The sequence below is a fragment of the Lactuca saligna genome, chromosome 7 (assembly GCF_052625555.1).
Source record: "Lactuca saligna cultivar CGN05327 chromosome 7, ASM5262555v1, whole genome shotgun sequence".
Taxonomy (NCBI): Eukaryota; Viridiplantae; Streptophyta; class Magnoliopsida; order Asterales; family Asteraceae; genus Lactuca; species Lactuca saligna.
Window position 1 is genome coordinate 5,928,486 of NC_136423.1, and position 20,866 is coordinate 5,949,351.

At 33.8% G+C, this 20,866-nt stretch overlaps 1 protein-coding gene across 1 annotated transcript; it reads left to right on the forward strand.

The window, feature by feature from the left end:
- The first annotated feature begins 14,974 nt into the window (after positions 1 to 14,974).
- On the forward strand, positions 14,975 to 16,694 carry LOC145004615 (gibberellin 20 oxidase 1-D-like). Its single transcript, XM_078963571.1, has 3 exons — positions 14,975 to 15,611; positions 15,841 to 16,162; positions 16,318 to 16,694. The coding sequence occupies exons 1-3, from the start codon at positions 15,067 to 15,069 to the stop codon at positions 16,579 to 16,581; spliced, it is 1,131 nt and encodes a 376-aa protein (XP_078819697.1). The 5' UTR covers positions 14,975 to 15,066; the 3' UTR covers positions 16,582 to 16,694.
- Positions 16,695 to 20,866: the final 4,172 nt, after the last annotated feature.

Below are 20,866 nucleotides of genomic sequence, written 5' to 3' on the forward strand. Positions count from 1 at the left end.
CCTAATAGCAATACCTAGCCTACTTTAGCATGCAGATACATCATATCAATATCAATATTACATAATATAAAGGTATTTTGGGAATTCACCGTTCGGGCGCTGACTGATCGTACACACGTTTCTTCCTTGAATTTGTTTCTTTTTCAAGAAAATCTTTTACTCTTAGAAAAGTTAAGTTTTCTTTTGAAAATATCTTTCCAAATCCTCAGTTTGAGTTCAAATACTCCCGCAGGTGTACCCGAATCCCTCAAACCAAGGCTCTGATACCAAATTGCAACACCGTAAATTTCAAAACAAAATTTTCAAATTTTCATAAAACATAATTCAATTAATTTTCATAAAACAACCTTATTAATTATCCAACTCAAGTCAATACAAAATCCCAAGATCACAAATGTATAAACTCCGTGTGTGTGTGTACGGATCAAGCCGGCGCCTTCCCGCGGTCGTCACTAGTACCTGAAACAATAACACCAAACACTGTAAGCACAAAGCTTAGTGATTTCCCCAAAATGCCACATATAACACATATTAGCCACTCGAGGCTATAACTCTGTGGGTCCGTGCACCCAAATTCTGTGAACCCTCAGGTTCTAACTCTAATAAACATGCACCACACAAATCACATAGAAATAATGCAGTACAACACATAACATACATAGCATATAAATACTCTATCACATAACTCTGGTTACCTACTCAAGGTAAAGTACAATGAGAAGACTCACCTCGCGTATCTCGGTATCTCACGAATCCTGGAAATCCCTCGTGCTCGATCCTCCGAGCTCTAATCCTCCTATAACATCATATGTCTCTGATTAACACTTTATATTTCTAAGGTTGACTATCCCTAAGAAGTCAACACAGGTCAACTCCGGTCAACGGTCAACGGTCAACTTTGACCGGACTCGGTGAGTGCGCTATGGCGACTCGGCGAGTCTAGACGTTTTCACCAACTCTCTAGAATTCCCTTCTTACACGTCGAGTACTCCCCCTGACTCGACGAGTTCCACATGGAAGAATCGCGGGGCCACCCCGACTCAACTCGTCGAGTCTCAAGAACAACTCGGCGAGTCCCAGTTCGACTCAGTCCACCTGTCGCCCCTCTCTAACTCACCCTGACTCACTGAGTCAACCTATGACTCGACTGGACCCCTCACTAAGCGAACTCAAGGTAATCTTCAAACTACTCGCCGAGTCTGTTCATCAGACTCGGCGAGTCCATGCCATGCAACCACTCCAACTTGCTTCTAAGGTCAGATTTGCTTCCACAATTTATAGATCTGGCCTTCCTAGACTGATTCATCACGTAAAGCCCCTAGCTTGGTGTCCATAACACACCCCATGGCTCATAAATATCATTTTGACCTAAGGCATAAGGATTCCAATCCAAAACCTCCATTGATTCCCAAAAAGCTTGGGCAAAGGGACACTCTGGACCTCCAAGGGTCCAGATCTATGGTTTAAATCACTTAAGGGACCAAGGGAGCACTAGATCTTGCCACAAGAGGGTTCAACAAACCCTAAATCAAAATAAACATCAACAAGGAAGAGGATAGCTTGAAATTATTACCACAATAGTGATGCTCTGGACTCCAAACTCTCAGAAATGGCTCCACTTGCTTTCCCTTAGCTGGTCCTCCCTTTCCTTGCAAAAATGACACCTCCAAGATCAATAATGGCCTCTTACTTTGCTCCAAACGCTCACACTCGATTAGGGTTTCACTCAAGGGACTGGTGAGCACAAATGACGGCCATAAGGCCCTTTAAATAGGTCCCAAACCCGAGAAATTAGGGTTTCATTACACAGCGCAGACTCGCCGAGTCCATATCCTGGACTCGCCGAGTCCAGGGGCGATCCCGCGACCAGATCCGCGATCCTACTTGGCGAGTCTGAGCTCCAACTCGCCGAGTCCCCTCTCAGAACACCAAAATCATAAACATAAAAGATACCTGGAAATCCGGCTGTTACATATTCAAATCATCCTTATTACTCCGAAACGTTTACATGCTAGTTCTAATACCGTAGACATACGCTTAGAATCCTAAACACATAAGGTTTTCAGATCTGGTCGGCAACAAACCATAGATCCGAACAATTAATATCATATATGGCAACATATAACATTTAGCACATAAAAGCATTTTAGGAAACTTTCCTAAAATAAACTAGTGCTCGTGTCTGAAATATAACAGACACACATCTAACAATCTCCACTTAGAATTCTAAGTTTAAGTCTAGAAATCCTACAAATTCCTAGTTCGCTTAAACTAATGCTCTGATACTAACCGTGACATCCCCAAAATCTAGGCCAGAAAAGATCGATTTCATTTATGCTTTTTAAAATAATTTCAGAGTAAATCCATTTGATTTAAAAGAGTTGCGGAATTTTTTCCCAAAAACAAAATATGATAAAATAATATTTATCAAAGGATTTCATCAAGAGATGCATTTTCATTATATAATCAAAACTCGGGATGTCATGTTACGATACAGACCATAAACCATAAACGATAACATTACAAGTCATTCAACAAATATATACATATACAGACTTATAAACAAAACAACTTGATGATTCATCCATCTTATGCCCTTGCGCCGCTTCCTGTAATACAAATAAACTGAGTGGGTGAGGCTTGGGAGCCTGGTGAACATATAAGGTTTTCAACCCACAATAAATAATTATATTTAATTTCACCAACCAACAATAACCTGATTACCCATTCCCGTTATCCTCACTTTATGTCCCTAAAACAACATCTATCTCAAGGGACCAAATCTAGGATTTTCATCGGGACGGACATTACTGCTAAGGGGTTGCCTCAACAATAGATATCCTAAAGGCAACCATGAGGGGGATAGAGTACACCGGTGAATACTTCATTCACAACACCTACAGGTTATGAACCTGCTAGCGTTCCACTAGACTATCTAGAAAGAGTCTGTGGTCGTCATCCATACTCCGCTAGATGACTAGGTCAACATCAACAACATCGAGGCCTCTCATCTGTCTATCACACATCAACTATCTACCCATGTTCTACCCAAAAATATTAGTAGATAAAAATATATATTTTTATACATAGTTTAAAACCAGTATGGCATGTTTAATCAATACATATTCCACATAACAGATGAGGTACACACACATAACACGTATTTCATAGAGAATAAATCTGATCTATGAGATAGAAGAAAGTGAATATACATTCACACATATAACAAAAAAAATATACACATAACATGTATTTTATATAAAATACTTCATAGTTATGCGTTAGAAGAAAGTAACTACACACTCACTTGATCAGAAGATGATCGGACAACACTACGACTTGTAGAAGTAGTATTCTTCGGTAGATCTGGAAGATCTTCACAAAAACCGGGCTCCTCGTGGGCAGAGCTTTGGCTCGGGAATTGCACTTCTAGGGATCTTCGGGGCTTCGGGACTTGCTTCGGGGCTCGGGAATGATACTGGGGCCTTAGGATATTTCTTGCATGAAAAACGATGCAAAAACGCGAGAGAAAGGGAAGAAATGAGCAAAGAACTCGGCTGCCCTCGACATCCTTTTATAGGGGTGAAACCCAATTTACGGTGGGCGTAAATAGATTTACTTTGGGCGTAATGGTGATAAGACCGCTGACTCCCCCCCCCCCCCCTCCCCCATGGATAATATCGGATATTTTATAATTATATTTAATATCGAAAATATTTAATAAATTTAAAAAATTCATTTCTTCCTCATAGAAACTCTGTTTTCGACGTTCTTTATATCTCCGCGTAGGTGAGACTACGCTCTACAACTTTCGTTTAGACTCCGTCGGCTAATTTTGACTTTATTTTTATTATTTGTTTTTAGTAGGCCGGTACAGGAAAATTCCGTTATAAAATCATAACTTCTTCATCCGACGTCCGTTTTCTCCTATCTTTTCATCGTTTCACTACAATTAACGATATCTTCGATTCTCGTTTATATTGTTTCGGCTAAAAACCGCTCGGTCTTAAATCGAGTATTCAGGCTGCATACTGCTAATTCGAAACTTAGAAAAATCATAACTTCCTCATACGAAGTCAGATTTGAGCGTTCCTTTTATGCACGCTCTCGGTTTAATGAACTCTACGACTTTTGTTTAGATCACTAAGGCTAAATATCGCTCTAACGTAAATTCACTTTTTTACGTCATTCAGTGTCGTGCCGGTTTTGTCACGAAACTTCGACAGATCATAATTTCTTCGTTATAACTCGGATTTCGACATTCTTTATATATTCGGAAACCTAATTTCAACTACTACAACATTATACATAGATATCGAGCTTATCTAAAATTTTATTTTGTTTCTTATTTTTATTCTTAATTCAATTAAGTCACACAGTTAAACACAAAACACATAATACTCAAATAATACACTTCTATTATTTCAAAACGGGTTACAAAGGTTAACCTAGACTATTATATCAACATTAATGACAAGCCCAGAAACACAGGCGTTACTTTGGGGATCCGACCGTATAAGTTGTCTGGACTTTGTTAGTCGAGTGGTCAAGGCGTAGGTTCTCTACATGAAGTTCGTATGGTGAGGATCAAGCCATCCCCTGTCAAGTGACGGTGTTGGGTTCCTTAGAGTTTGTTGTAATAGATGTTGGATTGACTTGGAAGGGATGGTTGTTTGTAAATGAGAGGGTGTTCCATGTACTCGTTTGTAATGTTCTCGATTTCATCCTTGTTATCACTACTGCGAACGTTCTTGTACCATATTTAGTGAGTATTAGTAGTATGAGTGTTTCAATTATTAGCGATGAAATTGGATAGCATTGTCCTCACTAGGTCTTTCTATAATCACTTGGTGGGTAAGGATAATGTATTGTTAAGAATGGAAGGTTGTCGTTTGAGGGGCTCTACCCTAAATCCATAACCACACAAGGAATAGAAAATAGAACGGAATCACGCACACTAAACCTTTAGAACCTCAATTATATGTAACCCTAATATACACACTAAGCCAACGTGGCTCACCTATAAAACCCTTGGTTTTTGTATGAAAGATATGTCTTGTTCGAACGATAGCGTAATCTATAAATAATGACTAAAGCCTTTGAATATATTTACTAGGAAAATGTACCGCAGTTCATAGGTGATTACGGGCGGGTCTCTCCTACCGGTCCATGTCGATTTGAGACCCAAGGCAAAAATAAAAAATGAGGCCCTTCAAAAATTAATGATCGCAATATATATACATATATATATACATATATATATATATATATATATATATATATATATATATATATATATATATATATATATATATATATATATATATATAGAATCACGCACACTAAACCTTTAGAACCTCAATAAGCCATCGTGGCTCACCTATAAAACCCTTGGTTTTTCTATGAAAGATATGTCTTGTTTGGACGATAGCGTAATCGATAATTAATGACTAAAGCCTTTGAATATATTTACTGGGAAAATGTACCGCTGTTCATAGGTGATTCCGGGCGGGTCTCTCCTGCCGGTCCTCAATTTCCTCGGGAGTAGCAGTTTGTTCATCAATTTCCTTCAGCTCCTTATCTAGGACATATTTTTCATCCTCACATCGAAGGGCCATACAAATCTTTCTGATCCAATCATTAAAGCTTGACCCATTGAGGATATTTCTCGCTACCAAGTTCATTAAGGAGAAAAAGCCTGAAAGGTTGGAGCCTGAAACATTGTTTGGGATAGACATTTGTAAAAGAAAAGGAACAAAGTTTAGATTAGATGAGAATCCTTAATATAACACCCAAAATGAAATATTAAGGCTAGGACCCAACACAATATTCTACAATTTCGAAGAGGGATGCCGTAATCCAATTGTAAAATATTTGAAGATAGGTAAATGACGATTTACCAATTTCCACCATGAAAAACGAAATTGCTTATTAAGTTTTAATTGGATGTGAAATTCCTAGATCCTTTGAGGTTCATTGAACTTTTCAATGACATGTTTAAATCTCGATTGTGCCCTTCAAGTTTGTGACTAGGATGTCGAGGATCATAAACAAGGTGTGAATAACCATGCAAACATACTTGGTCCTCTTAATGTTAGAAATCACCTATTCAATGTTTCGGTTAACCACACACGCTCCATGATCTACGATTAATATTAAGCTAATATTTTCTACTCTTATTAGTCCCAAATTAGTGTGTTGGTTAACCAAACACGCTCCACGAACGACTTAATAAAGTGCAAAGTGTAATTTCATGGATTAGCACCTTTTTTACATTTTTCCTAAAGTAACTAAGATTGAGAATTTAATAAAATATTTAGTTACTTTATATTTAATTATACTTTTAACGAGAATTAATGTCCTATCCTACCCGTTCGGCTAACGACCTTCCACCAGTCAAGGAAGCGGTGGGTGAGAATGGATACCCATTAAACTGCCATTTTATAGGTAGGAACCGGCTTCATGAATGAGGCCTAGTAATGGTAAGACTAACTTTTCTTATATATATATATATATATATATATGTATATATATATATATATATATATATATATATATATATATATAAGTATTAACAATTAATATTATAATTGTATAAGGGTAGAATTTTAATCTCTTAAAACTCTAGGGCTTTAGAATTAAATGTCTTATTAGTGTGACTTTACAAATTCCAAAACTTGAGGGCAAGTTTTGAAACTTTTCAAGACTTTCATATCCATAACTTATGGATATTTATGAGTTTTAAAGTTCATGAATGAGACCTTTCATATAACTTGAGGACAAGTTACAAAACTCATATCATAAACACTTTTAAGATCAATCTTGATTAACAACAATTATCATATAATTTTTCTATTGATCTATTCTAACTCATGGCAAGAAGATTTATATCAAATACTACAAATAATTACTTTATTATCAAAACATTTGACAATTGCCTTTATAATGGATGAAGAATATCATTACCAATTCATAAAATACAACTTTTATGATTACAAAACGGTTTGTGGTAATGATCCTATCCATTTCTGGCCAAAAACTCGAAATTCTGCACACATGGGTACCAACTCGTCGAGTGCATGAACTGGACTCCCCGAGTTGATGCTTTACTGAGTGGACTCGGCGAGTCTGCTCATGGACTTCTCGATTTCATCTGTTAGACTGCAGAAAAATCAATTTTCCAGCTTTGAAAACAAGTGAGCATCACATATAACAGAAAACAATCCTAGGCTCTGATACCACTATTGGGTTTTAAGAACTATAACACTCTTATGGTGCACATGCAACCCTAGATGCTTTGGAACTATGTTTTCTCTAATTATACATGCATTTTTCAAATTTCCAAAGCATACAACTTAACTAGCATACTATTGAACATAACAACTAGTTAGATGGTTTACCTCTTGTGTAGTTCTTGGCCTTGGCAGCTTTTAGCACCTCAAATGTAATGCCTCTAATGTGTTACAAACACCAAATGCAAAGGAGGCTTAAGAGAATAAGACTTGTAAGCTCAAAATCGTTTCTACACTCTTAGTGTATAGGCTTCACTAATTTTTTTGGCTCAAGGGGCTTCTTTATATAGTGTTTCAAACTCTAGGGTTTCATCCATGCAACCCTAATGCACCATGACCTTCCATATCCCTTAGGCTCCATGGGTTAAAGCTCCATGGACTATTTAGCCCATCCTAATGGATCATTGGCCCACACTATAAGAATGATTGATTTACACAATCAACCCCATATATTTACTTAGTCTCTTTTGACCACTAAATTAATTTATAATTAATTCTTCACCAATACTAATTAAATAATATGATTTCTCAATTAATATATTATACTTATAATATATTAATAGATCATCAATAACTTAATTCTCAAAATTCCATCCTATCAAATTCCACTGGTGAAGGCAACCCAAAAGGACCATACTACAATCGGGTTAAGTACATACCAGATATAGTTATGGGCTTAGACACCAAATCTAACAAAAGTAACACCCTTCCTGGTTAATCCGGTAAGAGGAAAAACAATCTTGGAGAAATCGCTGATAAATCTCTGGTAGTAGCTTGCCAGGCCAAGAAAACTCCTGATCTTGGATGGGGACCTCGACACCTCCCATCGCATAACTTCCTCAATCTTGGCTGGGTAGACCAAAATCCAATTCTGATTAACGAGGTGTCCTAGGAACTAGACCTCTTGTAACCATAAATCAAACTTGGAGAATTTGGCGTAAAGCCTCTCCATCCTCAATACTCCAAGAATCTCCTGGAGATGCTCCTCGTATTGCTCTCTGGACCTCGAGTATACCAAAATTTCTTCGATGAACACGATCACTGACCGATCCAACATGGGCCTGCACACCCGATTCATGAGATCTATGAACGCTGCCGGTGTGTTGGTGAGTCCCAAAGGCATCACTACAAACTCGTAGTGCCTATAACGAGTTCTGAAGGCCGTCTTCTAGATATCCTCCTCACAAACTATCATCTGATGATACCCAGACATCAAATCAATCTTGGAAAACCAAGACACCCTCTGCAACTGATCGAATAAATCGTAGATCCTCGAAGAACATTCGCGACCATCCTGGTCAGTACCCCCAGCGTACTCCAAAAGTACACCCAGCGTACTACCTTCTTCACTAGTATGCCCAACGCACTCTCTGTGTATGCCTAGCGTACTCGGCTAAGCCTGAAACCACTAAACATCTGAAGGCCATAACTTCTTCGTTATAAGTTTATTTTCGACGATCCTTATATTCACGAAAAGGTAACGAGAAGCCCTACACTCAACTCATATCTTCCTAAATACCTTTCGAACAAAATTCCATTTTCCACAAAAGCCCAAATTGACACTTTACCGAAATACCCCTAGGCTTCAAAACACAAATCGGACATCCGAAACGCTTCTAATACATCGCTCGCACCCATATGGCCTAGAGCTTACCCTTTTCAAAAGACATAATCCTTATGATGACCGGCCTTTGGGCCACAACCTCAGACTAGGAGTCAATTCAGAATAGGGTGTTACACCCTAAAAGTCAACGAACGTAAACACTCAAGTCAACAATCCATGTCAACTAAACTCTTCGAGTTCCTCTAAGTGACTCATCGAGTTCCTTCATTTTAGCGCGTTCAGTCTATCGGGGAAATCCAACTCAACTCGTCGAGTTGTCCCATCAACTCGTCGGGTTGTAGTGCGTTCAGTCTATTGGGGAAAACCCTTGCTGACTCGTCGAGTTGTCTCATGCACTCGTCGAGTCCCTCTAGACCATTTCTCATTCAGTCGATTCTAAGCAAAAGCAGTGTCCCAAACTCTAGATCTAGCCTCCCAAGGCTGAAGTTGCAAGGTTTACGTCCATGCATGACATCTAGATCTTCGAAATGCCAACACAAGCTCTATTTAGGGTTTTAATGCATATAAACTTGTCACTAGCTTGATAAAGCTTGGATCTTTGGGCTCAAGGGACTACATATGGTCCAGATATGGGATCTCAATTCCATGGCTAGCTTAAAACACTCTAGAACTCAAGAAAGGATGGAAAAATGCCCTAAACTTATTCTGAACGAGATCTAACCAAAAAAATGAGCAAGGTTGAAGCTTTTTACCTCCAAGCTGAAGCTAGCATTGAAAAACACTTGATCCAAAAGCCTCTTCTCGTCCCACTCCTTGATGCTCTTCACCCCTCTTCCAAATGTGTACTAGAACACTCAAAGTTAGTTTCTCTCTCTCTCTCTCTCTCTCTATCTATCTATCTATATATCTCTTTCTTTCTCTCTCTCTCTCATAGGAATACACTCGATAAGGGTTTCTCACAGAGTATAAGGGTGATAAGGGAGGCGGAAATGAAGGCTTAAGGTCCTTTAAATAAGACACAAATCCTGAAAATCATGTGGCTAACTAACTCCTCTACTCGGCGAGTTAGGGCATCCAACTCGTTGAGTTGTTTTGAAATTATGAAAGTAAATTAATCAAATATTATACATGGGAGTCGGGATGTTACAATTAACCTATCCAAAATAAAATATTTAAAATAATTGATTAATAATTTTGAGTTTTTACTATGAAAACTTTAATTAATTTTGTAACTATGGTTTCCATAGGTTATAAACTAGTAACTTATAGAGTGACTATAAATTACATATATTGATGAGATAAATGAGGAATGTATTATTATTATTATTATTATTATTATTATTATTATTATTATTATTATTATTATTATTATTATTATTATTATTAGATATTTGTAATAAGTAGCAAAATTATCTTTGGTAATTTGTATGTTCATACAGATTTTATGTCACAAATTCACATTAAATATTTTGTAACAAAAAATAAAATAAAGAAAAAAGCATCATAAATGGTCCTTGTGGGTTTCCCAAATCTGAATTTTAGTCCTCGTGGTTTAAAAACATCAGAGATGGTCCATGTGCTTTCAAATTTTTTTGACGATTGGTACTTATTATTAATTTCGTTAAGTGTTGTTCGTTAACTGAAGGGCATTTTTCGTAATTTCACTACCATAGGGACCATTTATGATGTTGCAACATCCGGGTTTCCAGGTACCATATTTAAATTGTTTATTTTGAGTTATGAGGAGGGACTCGACGAGTTGATGTCTAGACTCGTCGAGTAGGATCGTGATTTGCTGACTTGATTAATGAACGGACTCGACGAATTGATGGGTAGACTCGACGAGTCCGCACTGTGGACAGAAACCCTAAATCTTCGGGCATGTGCCCTATTTAAAGGACCTTATGGCCCTTATTTGCAGCCACCTTCACCCTTGAGAGCACCTGAGAGCGTTGTGAGAGAGAGAATAAACCATTTTCATCATTTTAAGTGTGTTTTTGCAAGAAAGAAGGAAGGAGGGCAATCTAGGAGGGTTTAGGAGCTCAAATCTACCACCATTTGATCAAAAGAGGCTGCTAGAGGTATAGATCTATGCTCAATCTCGTGTTTATGGTGATCTACTTGAATCTAGGGTTTTCTTACTCCTTCTTTAGCTTGTATTCAAAGCATAAGAGGTCCCAAGGTGGAATGCTTTTTAGATCTGGACCTTGAGAGGTCCAGAGAGTCCCAACCATCCTGCTTTATGTTATTCCATTGTAGATATAAACCTAGGTTGCCATTTTAGAAGCTATTTCACCAAAAGAAGCATTATAGATGTTGCATGAGTGTAAATATTGGACCTTTATGTGATTATTGTGTATGGTAAGGTCAAATCTATAGGTTAGAGAAATATATCTGACCTCAGAAGGTCATTTGGGTGTTGCCATGTAAGGAACTTGCCGAGTCCATAAGGGAACTCGACGAGTCGAGTCGGGGTTGCCCCGCGATTCATGAGCAATGGTAACCCATCGCGTGGAAGGCTCACTCGACGAGTCGAGTGAGGCTTTAGAAGGATATAGAGGACACGCTTGGACTCACCGAGTCACTTATGTGCACTCGACGAGTCTGGTCAAAGTTTGACCGTTGACTAGAGTTGACTTCTGTTGACCTTGGGGTTTTGGTCAAGCTGTATCAAGAGAGGTCAGAGAGGGGTAAAATGGTCTTTTACCCATTATTAGATATGCGAACATGAGAGGATTTTGATTAGATATGTTATCCTGTTGATAGGAGGAGGCTAGGTCGGGATATTCGAGCACGAGAGTTTATCCGACTTCATACGAAGTGAGTCTTCTCACTATACATTACCTATAGTGGTATCTATGTGCATACCGGAGGGTCTTATGTGTTATGTGTATGTTTGAGATTATGTGCCTTGTGATATATGTATGCTATATGTTATATAGACCGGATTGGAGAGTCCAACGATATAGACCGGACCGAAGGGTCCAACGAGCTATGACCGGACCAAAGGGTCCAATGAGCTACGGGACTGGAGGGTCCCGCTGAGACACCTAGACCGGAGGGTCGTATTGTGTTATAGCCTTGAGTGGCGTATGTATTGTATGTGGTATTTTGGGGAACTCACTAAGCATTTATGCTTACCGTGTTGTGTGATATGTGTTTCAGGTACCAGTGATGATCGTGGGAAGGCGCCGACATGATCCGTATACACTGACAGCGAATTGTATTTTGATCTTGGGAAATGTTTTTTATTATGATGATATTTGACGAACATGAGATTTGAAAATATTATATGAGTTTTATGTGGTTTGAAAAATGAAAAATTGTTTAAAATTTTTACGTCGTTACAAATGTTTTCTCTAATTTTTCATTAAAAAAATTAAATATAACTCTCTCTCTCTCTCTCTCTCTCTCTCTCTCTCAACTTCGAAGAACATCACCCCTAAACATCCCCATTCATTTGTAACTCAAATCTTTAGACCTCACAAATCGCCATCCACCGAACCTCTAAATGAGAAAGAAAAGAGAAACCCAAATCACGGTTGTACAATGGGTTAGGCTGCATAAACCTTGAAGATGATCCTAAGATCTAGAGCTACTCTCAACCAAAACAATGGTGGAGATCGTGAAATTGCACACAGAGAATCATAAATGTTCGAGGGTTTGAGTTGCAGGTTTCAGAACGAGGAATGAGAGGTGAAAATATAAAAATCGGGCTCGATTGGGGGTTTGAGTTGTAGGTTCCAGAACGAGGAAGGAGTTGATGCTTGTAATGTAAGAAAAATCCTTTAGTGAAGAAGAAACAAATGTAGGTTGGTGGTAGCTCATCAGAACATATATGATGCTAAGTGTTTCCATTGAGGGGTTGGGAGACATATGCAAGAACAAATAAAAATTGATTTTTAGGGATGAACATACAGATATCGATTTCCAAAACGAAACCTACACACACGTACAAAAAATCGATTACGAATTAAGAATTCAATCGATTTAATTTCAAAACCATTGAACCCTAACAATGTTCCTCCGGCAGTAACCACAGGGCTGGAAGGTCACCGTGAGAGGAGCGAAAGCACATGTCGGAGCTCCGGTGGTTACTGCAAGTGTTTTTTTTATTTGATTCAAACTTGGATTTGTCTTTGCCTGTTGGTTGTTGGTTCTAATGGATCTTTTGTTGTAGATTCGTTTACTTTTCGTATTGAAAAACGCTGATAGGAAATCTTATGACATCTTTGATGAGTTTTTGAATAGAAATTACTGCAAATACATTACAAATATCGTTTTCGTAAATATATTTTCTTCGTTAGCTTTATTTGTTTTTCTTGGAGTTGATTTGCGTTTTTTAATTACTGCCTATGTATAGGGTTGTTTTCTGGTGGTGTATTTTCTGGCGAGAGAGGAATAGGAGGGATGATACAGACTTTTCATCAGATTGCAGATCGGATTGGTGAGTTTAAGAGAAGATGGGGTAGGATTTTTTTGGGAGAGAGAGAGAGAGATCTTTTATATTGGAAATAATTATATTTAATTTTTTCTTTTAAAAAAAAATTAAGTGAAAACATCATAAATGGTCCACGTGGTAGTGAAATGACGAAAATATCATTCAGTTAACGGATTAAACTTAACGAAGTTAACAATAAGAATCAATCGTTAAAATTTTTGAACACACAAGAACCATTTATGATGTTTTTAAATTAAAAAGACTAAATTTCAGATCAGAAAAAACCAACTATTTATGATGTTTTTTCTATAATAAATTTGTTAAATCAAATAACAAGGTATTGCATAATATGGACCATCTTTGGGGACAAAGTAGCACCTCAATTGGTCCAATCTTCTTTTGGAATATTATAATGACTAGTGGTCTAGTAGTACGGGTTTTCAAAATGATTATTATGATTTTTTATTTCAAATAATTAAAAATTTGCAATTTAAGCTTCTTTTGCAATATTATAACAAGTAATATGACTCGTACTAAATAGACAAACAAAAACAATATGAAAGAAGTGAGAGATATGAGATCCATAAATAAATTTGTCGAAAGGAAAAAGGGACCCATAAGTCTTGTCAAGAAACTGAGGGTTTTCGGACCCCCATCGTCCCTTCACTACCTTTTTATTTATTTATTTATTATCAAAAAGAATTGTTGCAAAACAAGGGCCTCCCTAATATGATAAGGAAGAAAACGAAATAATATAATTTTCTGACAAAATCTGGCACGATGGCTTTTCTATCATTCATTTGATATGAAAATTAGTAAAAGCTATAAGAAAAAACTTATAAATGAAAAAAAAACAGCAACCATATTGATTCAAATATTTCCAATAAAAAAACAATTTACTCGTAGAAAATCATTGCTCCATCACTTTTCTCACTCGATCATGAAAATTTCTAACTATAAACCTTAAATACGGTTACAATGTTATTATTGTGACCTATACTAGCATATAAAACAACATACACTATTATAAATCTCAATTATTATTTTTTCATATTTTATGCTATATATACTAGTAATCTACCCGCACAATGCGGCGCCAGATAATAGTTTTTTCGGCAAGTTGATTTGTTTTGGTGATTATGTTCTTTTTTCTGGTTATGTTCTTCCGGCGCGTTGTTTCGTTTCTTCGATTACATTTTTTAGCGCAACTAACCGCTTCGCTAGTAGCTGAGGTAATTATGGATGAACCACAAATTATAGCACTTATGTCTATTCTTAGTTAAAGTTTATCATTATCGTTGAATATGTGTATAATTAAAGTTAGAATATTAGTATTTAAGCAAATATAAAATTTAAACTATTTGTTCGTCTATTATTGATGTTATAAGCAATTTATAACTTTTGACATTCAATATCAAAAACTTAAATATGATGTATGGTTTATTCAAATATAAAAAACGTATAATGAGATGAGAACTAGCGTGTATGTGTGTGTATTCAAATATAAAAAACGTATAATGAGATGAGAACTAGCGTGTATGTGTGTGTTAATATATATATATATATATATATATATATATATATATATATATATATATATATATATATATATATATATATATATATATATATATATATAGAGAGAGAGAGAGAGAGAGAGAGGGAGGGAGGGGGGATGGATGGAGAGAGGGAGGAGTAGGAGGAATATATATATATATACACACACACACCTCATACATAATTAAACCATCATTTAGTTTTGAATCTTCATGAAGATGCCTCCTCTTATTCTATCTTTACCATTACTATTACCCTCAAAAGAAACAAACCCTTTAGTCTTTGATGCTTCCATTCTTCAAAATGAAACTAATATTCCTGCACAATTTGTGTGGCCGGACCATGAAAAGCCTCACCTTGAACCACCATCACCGCCGCTTTATGTTCCTCCAATTGACCTAAAAGCCTTCATTTTCGGCGAACCACTTGCAACATCCAATGCAAGTCGTCTGGTCCATTCTGCATGCCAAGAACATGGGTTTTTTCAAGTTTATAATCATGGTGTTGATTCTAATTTAATAAATGATGTCCATAGGATTATGAATTTGTTCTTTGGGATGCCACTTTTGGAGAAGCAAAAAGCTGAAAGAAAATTTGGTGAATATTATGGATATGCTAGTAGTTTCACTAACAGATTCTCCTCTAAACTTCCATGGAAAGAAACACTTTCTTTTAGGTATTCCGCGGATCCAAAGTGCTTGAACATAGTACATGATTACTTCTTAAATGTAATGGGAGAAGACTTTAGTGAATTCGGGTATTGGTTCATCTTTTAATTAACTTTTTTCTTCGTTTATCTTTAAAGATCGTGAATCTTGATTTTCCTTGCCTAATTTAAAATTCACTTGCATTACAAATTGAATTATTTTCCATAATTCAAGTAGAGTGTACCTGGGTACGTGTAAAAAAAAAATCTAGATTTGCATATTTTAAATAATTCCATTTTATTCTATAACTAGCTTTGACATTATTGTTGATTCATATAGGAGGGTTTGTCAAGAATATTCTGAAGCTATGAGCAAACTAGCTCTCGATATCATGGAGCTACTGGGGATGAGCCTTGGAATAGACCCATCCTACTTTAGGGATTTCTATGAAGAAAATGACTCGATCATGAGATTAAACTACTACCCTCCTTGTCAAAGACCTGAACAAACTCTTGGAACCGGTCCTCATTGTGATCCGACATCCCTAACCATTCTTCATCAAGACAACGTTGGTGGGCTTGAAGTGTTTGTCGACGAAAAATGGCACTCTATTGCTCCTCGCTCTGATGCATTTGTTGTCAACATCGGCGATACATTTATGGTTAGTAAACAAAACAACATTCACTTGATATTTAATTTTGATCACTGACTTTAGCTCAATCATCTTTGTTGTGATGAAGATCGAATCTTGAAGTTTGCAGTATTACAAGATTGAGCTTGTTTTCACTAACAAAGAGAAGTGTTTTTGTTCTCCAGGCACTATCGAATGGATTATACAAGAGTTGCTTACATAGAGCGGTGGTTAATAGCAATACTCCTAGGAAATCTCTCGCATTCTTTCTTTCGCCTAAAATGGATAAGGTTGTGAGATCGCCTAAAGCGTTGATTAAATACAATAATCAGAGGATGTATCCGGATTTTACATGGTCTACTTTCCTTGAGTTCACGCAGAAACATTATAGAGCAGACATGAAAACTCTAGATGCCTTCTCAAGTTGGCTTCAAATGGAAAGAAAATGAGACTTGTTATATTAGTTTCGATTTGAAATGAGACCATGAGCAACTTTTGTTAACCTACTTTCAATTTTGTAAACACTTGTTTTGTTGATATGTCATGATCTAATCGATCACCATGCATGCTATTTAATTATGTTTATTTATGAATATATTTCTGGAAACAATAATGATTTATGGTTACAATTTATGAAAAACGAGTCTTTAAGGATTCAAGTATTGTTCAAGACTTCAATTTCATATTGAAGTCGGTAAAAGTGTATACACGACCGCAAAATGACAAGGATAATGTTTTATATGGAAGTTACTAGGTTATATATAAAGTATTCTCAAAGAGTTGGAAGATTATTTTTTTTAATGTAATTTTAATATGGAAATTACTAGGTTGGGGTTTGAAAATAATAAATGAACTCTACTTAATTATGAGTATAACAAATAAGTTTATATGTTTTCTTGAAAAAAAACGACATATATACATAAATTTAAATAGATAATAAAAATGTTAATAAAACCTATATATATATATATATATATATATATATATATATATATACCCAAACTCACTATATTACGTCATTTTATATCATATATATACATTGTAATTGTCCAATGTTCTTATAATTTAACTTTTAACTTGATTTACTTCCAAGATTTTTATAAATTTCACATATTTCTTCTTCTCATATAATTGTCATTTTAAATTATAGTATATATAGTTTAGTAGGTGTTCGGCAAAAAAATATTGTTTAAGATGAAGATAATGGTGAAATTTTGAAAATCTTGAAAGTAAATGAAGTTAGGATTGAAGTTTAAAAATATTATAATGAATATATCAAACAAAATAACGATAGGTTTGGGTATATAAGTTTATATACCGTTAAGGGTATATATATATATATATATATATATATATATATATATATATATATATATATATATATATATATATATATATAAAATCTTTATTGGTGATTTTTAAACCATCTTATCAGCTTTATTTTCGGTATTAATTAAGTTTTAAAATATACAGAAAGAATTATCATGAGATTTGATTATTATATACGTATTTGTATTTTATAATTTGTTCAAAACTTTTCAGTCTTATAAATTATATTGCTTTTACAAGTAATTTATATGAAAGCAATTAATGATTAAGTTTTAACAAAAAAATAAATACAATAATTGAACAAAGGATAGCTCAAAAGGGAATTCTTGATGACTAATCATTAAAAGAAATTAATATGAGATTACCATAAGTTATCATTTCCAAATATTGATTCTTTAAATACATTTTCTTCCAATAAAACAATGTATTTAAAATGGGATGTCTTTTTAACCAATCTTAGATTTTTTTTTTCTTTAAATTCATTTGAACATATATTGGCTTTTTATACATTGCATTAATTTTTTTAAAAACTTAATACATATACTATCATCTTAAAGATATAACAAGAAAACATTATAGTTTGAAATAAAAAAAATTATATTTAACACGTTACAAAATTTAAAAGAATAAAAATTCATATTGACCTTTTTATGAAAAACCTAATATGGTTTTTAACTTTTTATAATATATAATGTTTTTAGTATTTTTTACATAAAAATTGTTAAAATTGTTAGACTGTCATATATATAAATATTTAAATTTAATTTTTGGTTATTTACTTATTGATTAATTAATTTACATGATTAACTATAAAATAAAGATTCATATATGAAATATCAAATTTTATAATGATTATAAATTATTGTCAATGTTTTTTATTTTTTAATTTTTTTTTATTTTTTATTTTTTTATTTAATTTAGCCCTAATAGAATGAATTTTTGATACTTACATATGTCAAATAAAGACAGATATAGTTTTATTTAAATATTAATGTCTTTAGGAGTATAATATTTTGATTGAAATATTTCATATAAAAACATGACATATGTTTAAAAAACAAAAAATTAATAAATAACAGTTTTTTATAGAACATTGATATAATAGCAACAACCCTTACAACAATAGACTTGGTAAACTCTATTAAAATAGGATAGATGACATATACATCGACAATTATGTCTTCATAAAGAAGAGAAACAGCTGCACCACATAGATATATATTCGACATTTGCAAACGTATAAGATTGTAAATATGGAAAACAACAAACAAGCAGTGGGAAAGCATAAAAATAATACATTTTATTATTTATTTTTTAAAGTTTTTTAACGCTTCTTCACTATTTAAAAGTATATAAATATTAGTTTTTGTTTTTGTTTCTTTATAGAAATTAGCATTGCTGTATCTTCAAAACAAAAAAAAGAAGGTATTTATAGATTAACATGATGAATTTTGTGACATATTGAATTTTGTCTTTAAAATTTATTAGTATTGATCTATAAATGTTATAAAATAAAAAACTATTAACTTTTTTATGTTTAACTAGCGGAAAAATCTGGGCTTCGTCCCGGCTATTTTTTGTGTTTTTATGAAAAAATATAAAAGTTTTGATTGCAATGATCAAAAGTATCAAAATGGCTAAAGAATTAAATGGGTTGGAATTAACAAGTAGAAAGGGACTAAAGTTGACAATTTCTTAAAGTTTTATGGTCAAACTTTGAATATTAAAAGGTTCCTAAAAAATATAAAAATTTTAATTGAAATGATCAAAAGTGTCAAAATGACTAAAAAGTAAGGGACAAAGTTGACAAAAAAACATACAAATTTACTATTTTTATAGCAAAAATTTGAATATTAAAATGTTCCTAAAAAATGAAATTTGTTTGATTCCAATGACAAAAAGTGTCAAAATCAAAATTATCAAAATGATTAAAGAATTAAAGGGGTTGGAATTAACAAGTTTTTAGGAAAGGGACCAGAGTCGTCAATTTCTTAAAGTTTTATGACCAAACTTTAAATATTAAAAGATTCCTAAAAAATGAAAAAATTTTGATTCCAATAACCAAAAGTGTTAAAATCGGTAAAAAAGAAAGGGTAAAAGTTGACAAAAAATGCAAGTTTACTACAAGAGGTTGGAATTAGCAAATTTTTAGAAAATCGGCCAAAGTTGTTAATTTCTTAAATCTTTGTGTCAAAACTTTGATTATTAAAACGTTCCTAAAAAATGTAAAAAATTAATTGAAATGACCAAAAGTTTCAAAATGACTATAAAGTAAAGGGAAAATTTGAGGTGTAAAATAAATGGGCATAAGGACTAAAATTGTAAAAAAAAAAAAAAAAAAACAAAAGCAAATATATGTGGCCAAAGTCTAAAGGGAAAAAAATTATTGTTACTAAATGAACATATTATTAATATATTATATGAAAAGGGAATAAAATTGATAATTTCTTAAAGTTTTGTGGCCAAATTTTGAATATTAAAAGGTTTCTAAAAAATATAAAAAAAGTTAATTGAAATGACTAAAAGTGTCAAAATGGCTAAAAAATAAGGGACAAAGTTGACAAAAAAACATATAAATTTACTATTCTTGTAGCCAAAATTTGAATATTAAAAAGTTCCTCAAAAATGTAAATTTTTTTGATTCCAACGAGAGAAAGTATCAAAATGGCTAAAGAATTAAAGGAGTTGGAATTACCAAGTTTTTAGAAAATGGACCAAAGTCGTCAATTTCTTAAAGTTTTATGGCCAAACTTTGAATATTAAAATGTTCTTAAAAATGAAAAAAATTTGATTCCAATAACCAAAAGTGTCAAAAAGGGTAAAAAAGAAGGGGCAAAGTTGACAAAAAAAAAGGCAAATTTACTATAAGATGTTGGAATTAGCAAAATTTTAGAAAATGGACCAAAGTTGTCAATTTCTTAAAGCTTTGTGTCCAAACTTTGAATATTAAAAGGTTCTTAAAAAATGCAAAAATTATAATTGAAATGACCAAAAGTATCAAAATGGCTAAAAAATAAAGGGTAAAGTTGAGGTGTAAAATAAACTAGATTATAACCCGCGCTTAATGCGGGGAACATATAAAAAAAGACATACAAATGTTTATAGATATCGCATAATAATTATTAAAAAAAGTTATGGTAATTGGTATTATTGAAATATGCAGAAGATAGATTGAAATCTATAAATATCTACAATCGTTGAAGGACCTCTTTGTACATAACATTTTTTGTTTTATTAGTTGAACAACATTCTTCATCACATATGAGTACCTTCAAAATCAAATATAATTATATTAGTATAATTTGACGAAAGATTAATAGGTAAAACGTTAGGGACAAAACATTTATTTTTTTTCTTTTTCTTGAAGAAGATGAATCGTCAATTGAATCCATCACTTTGTTTTAG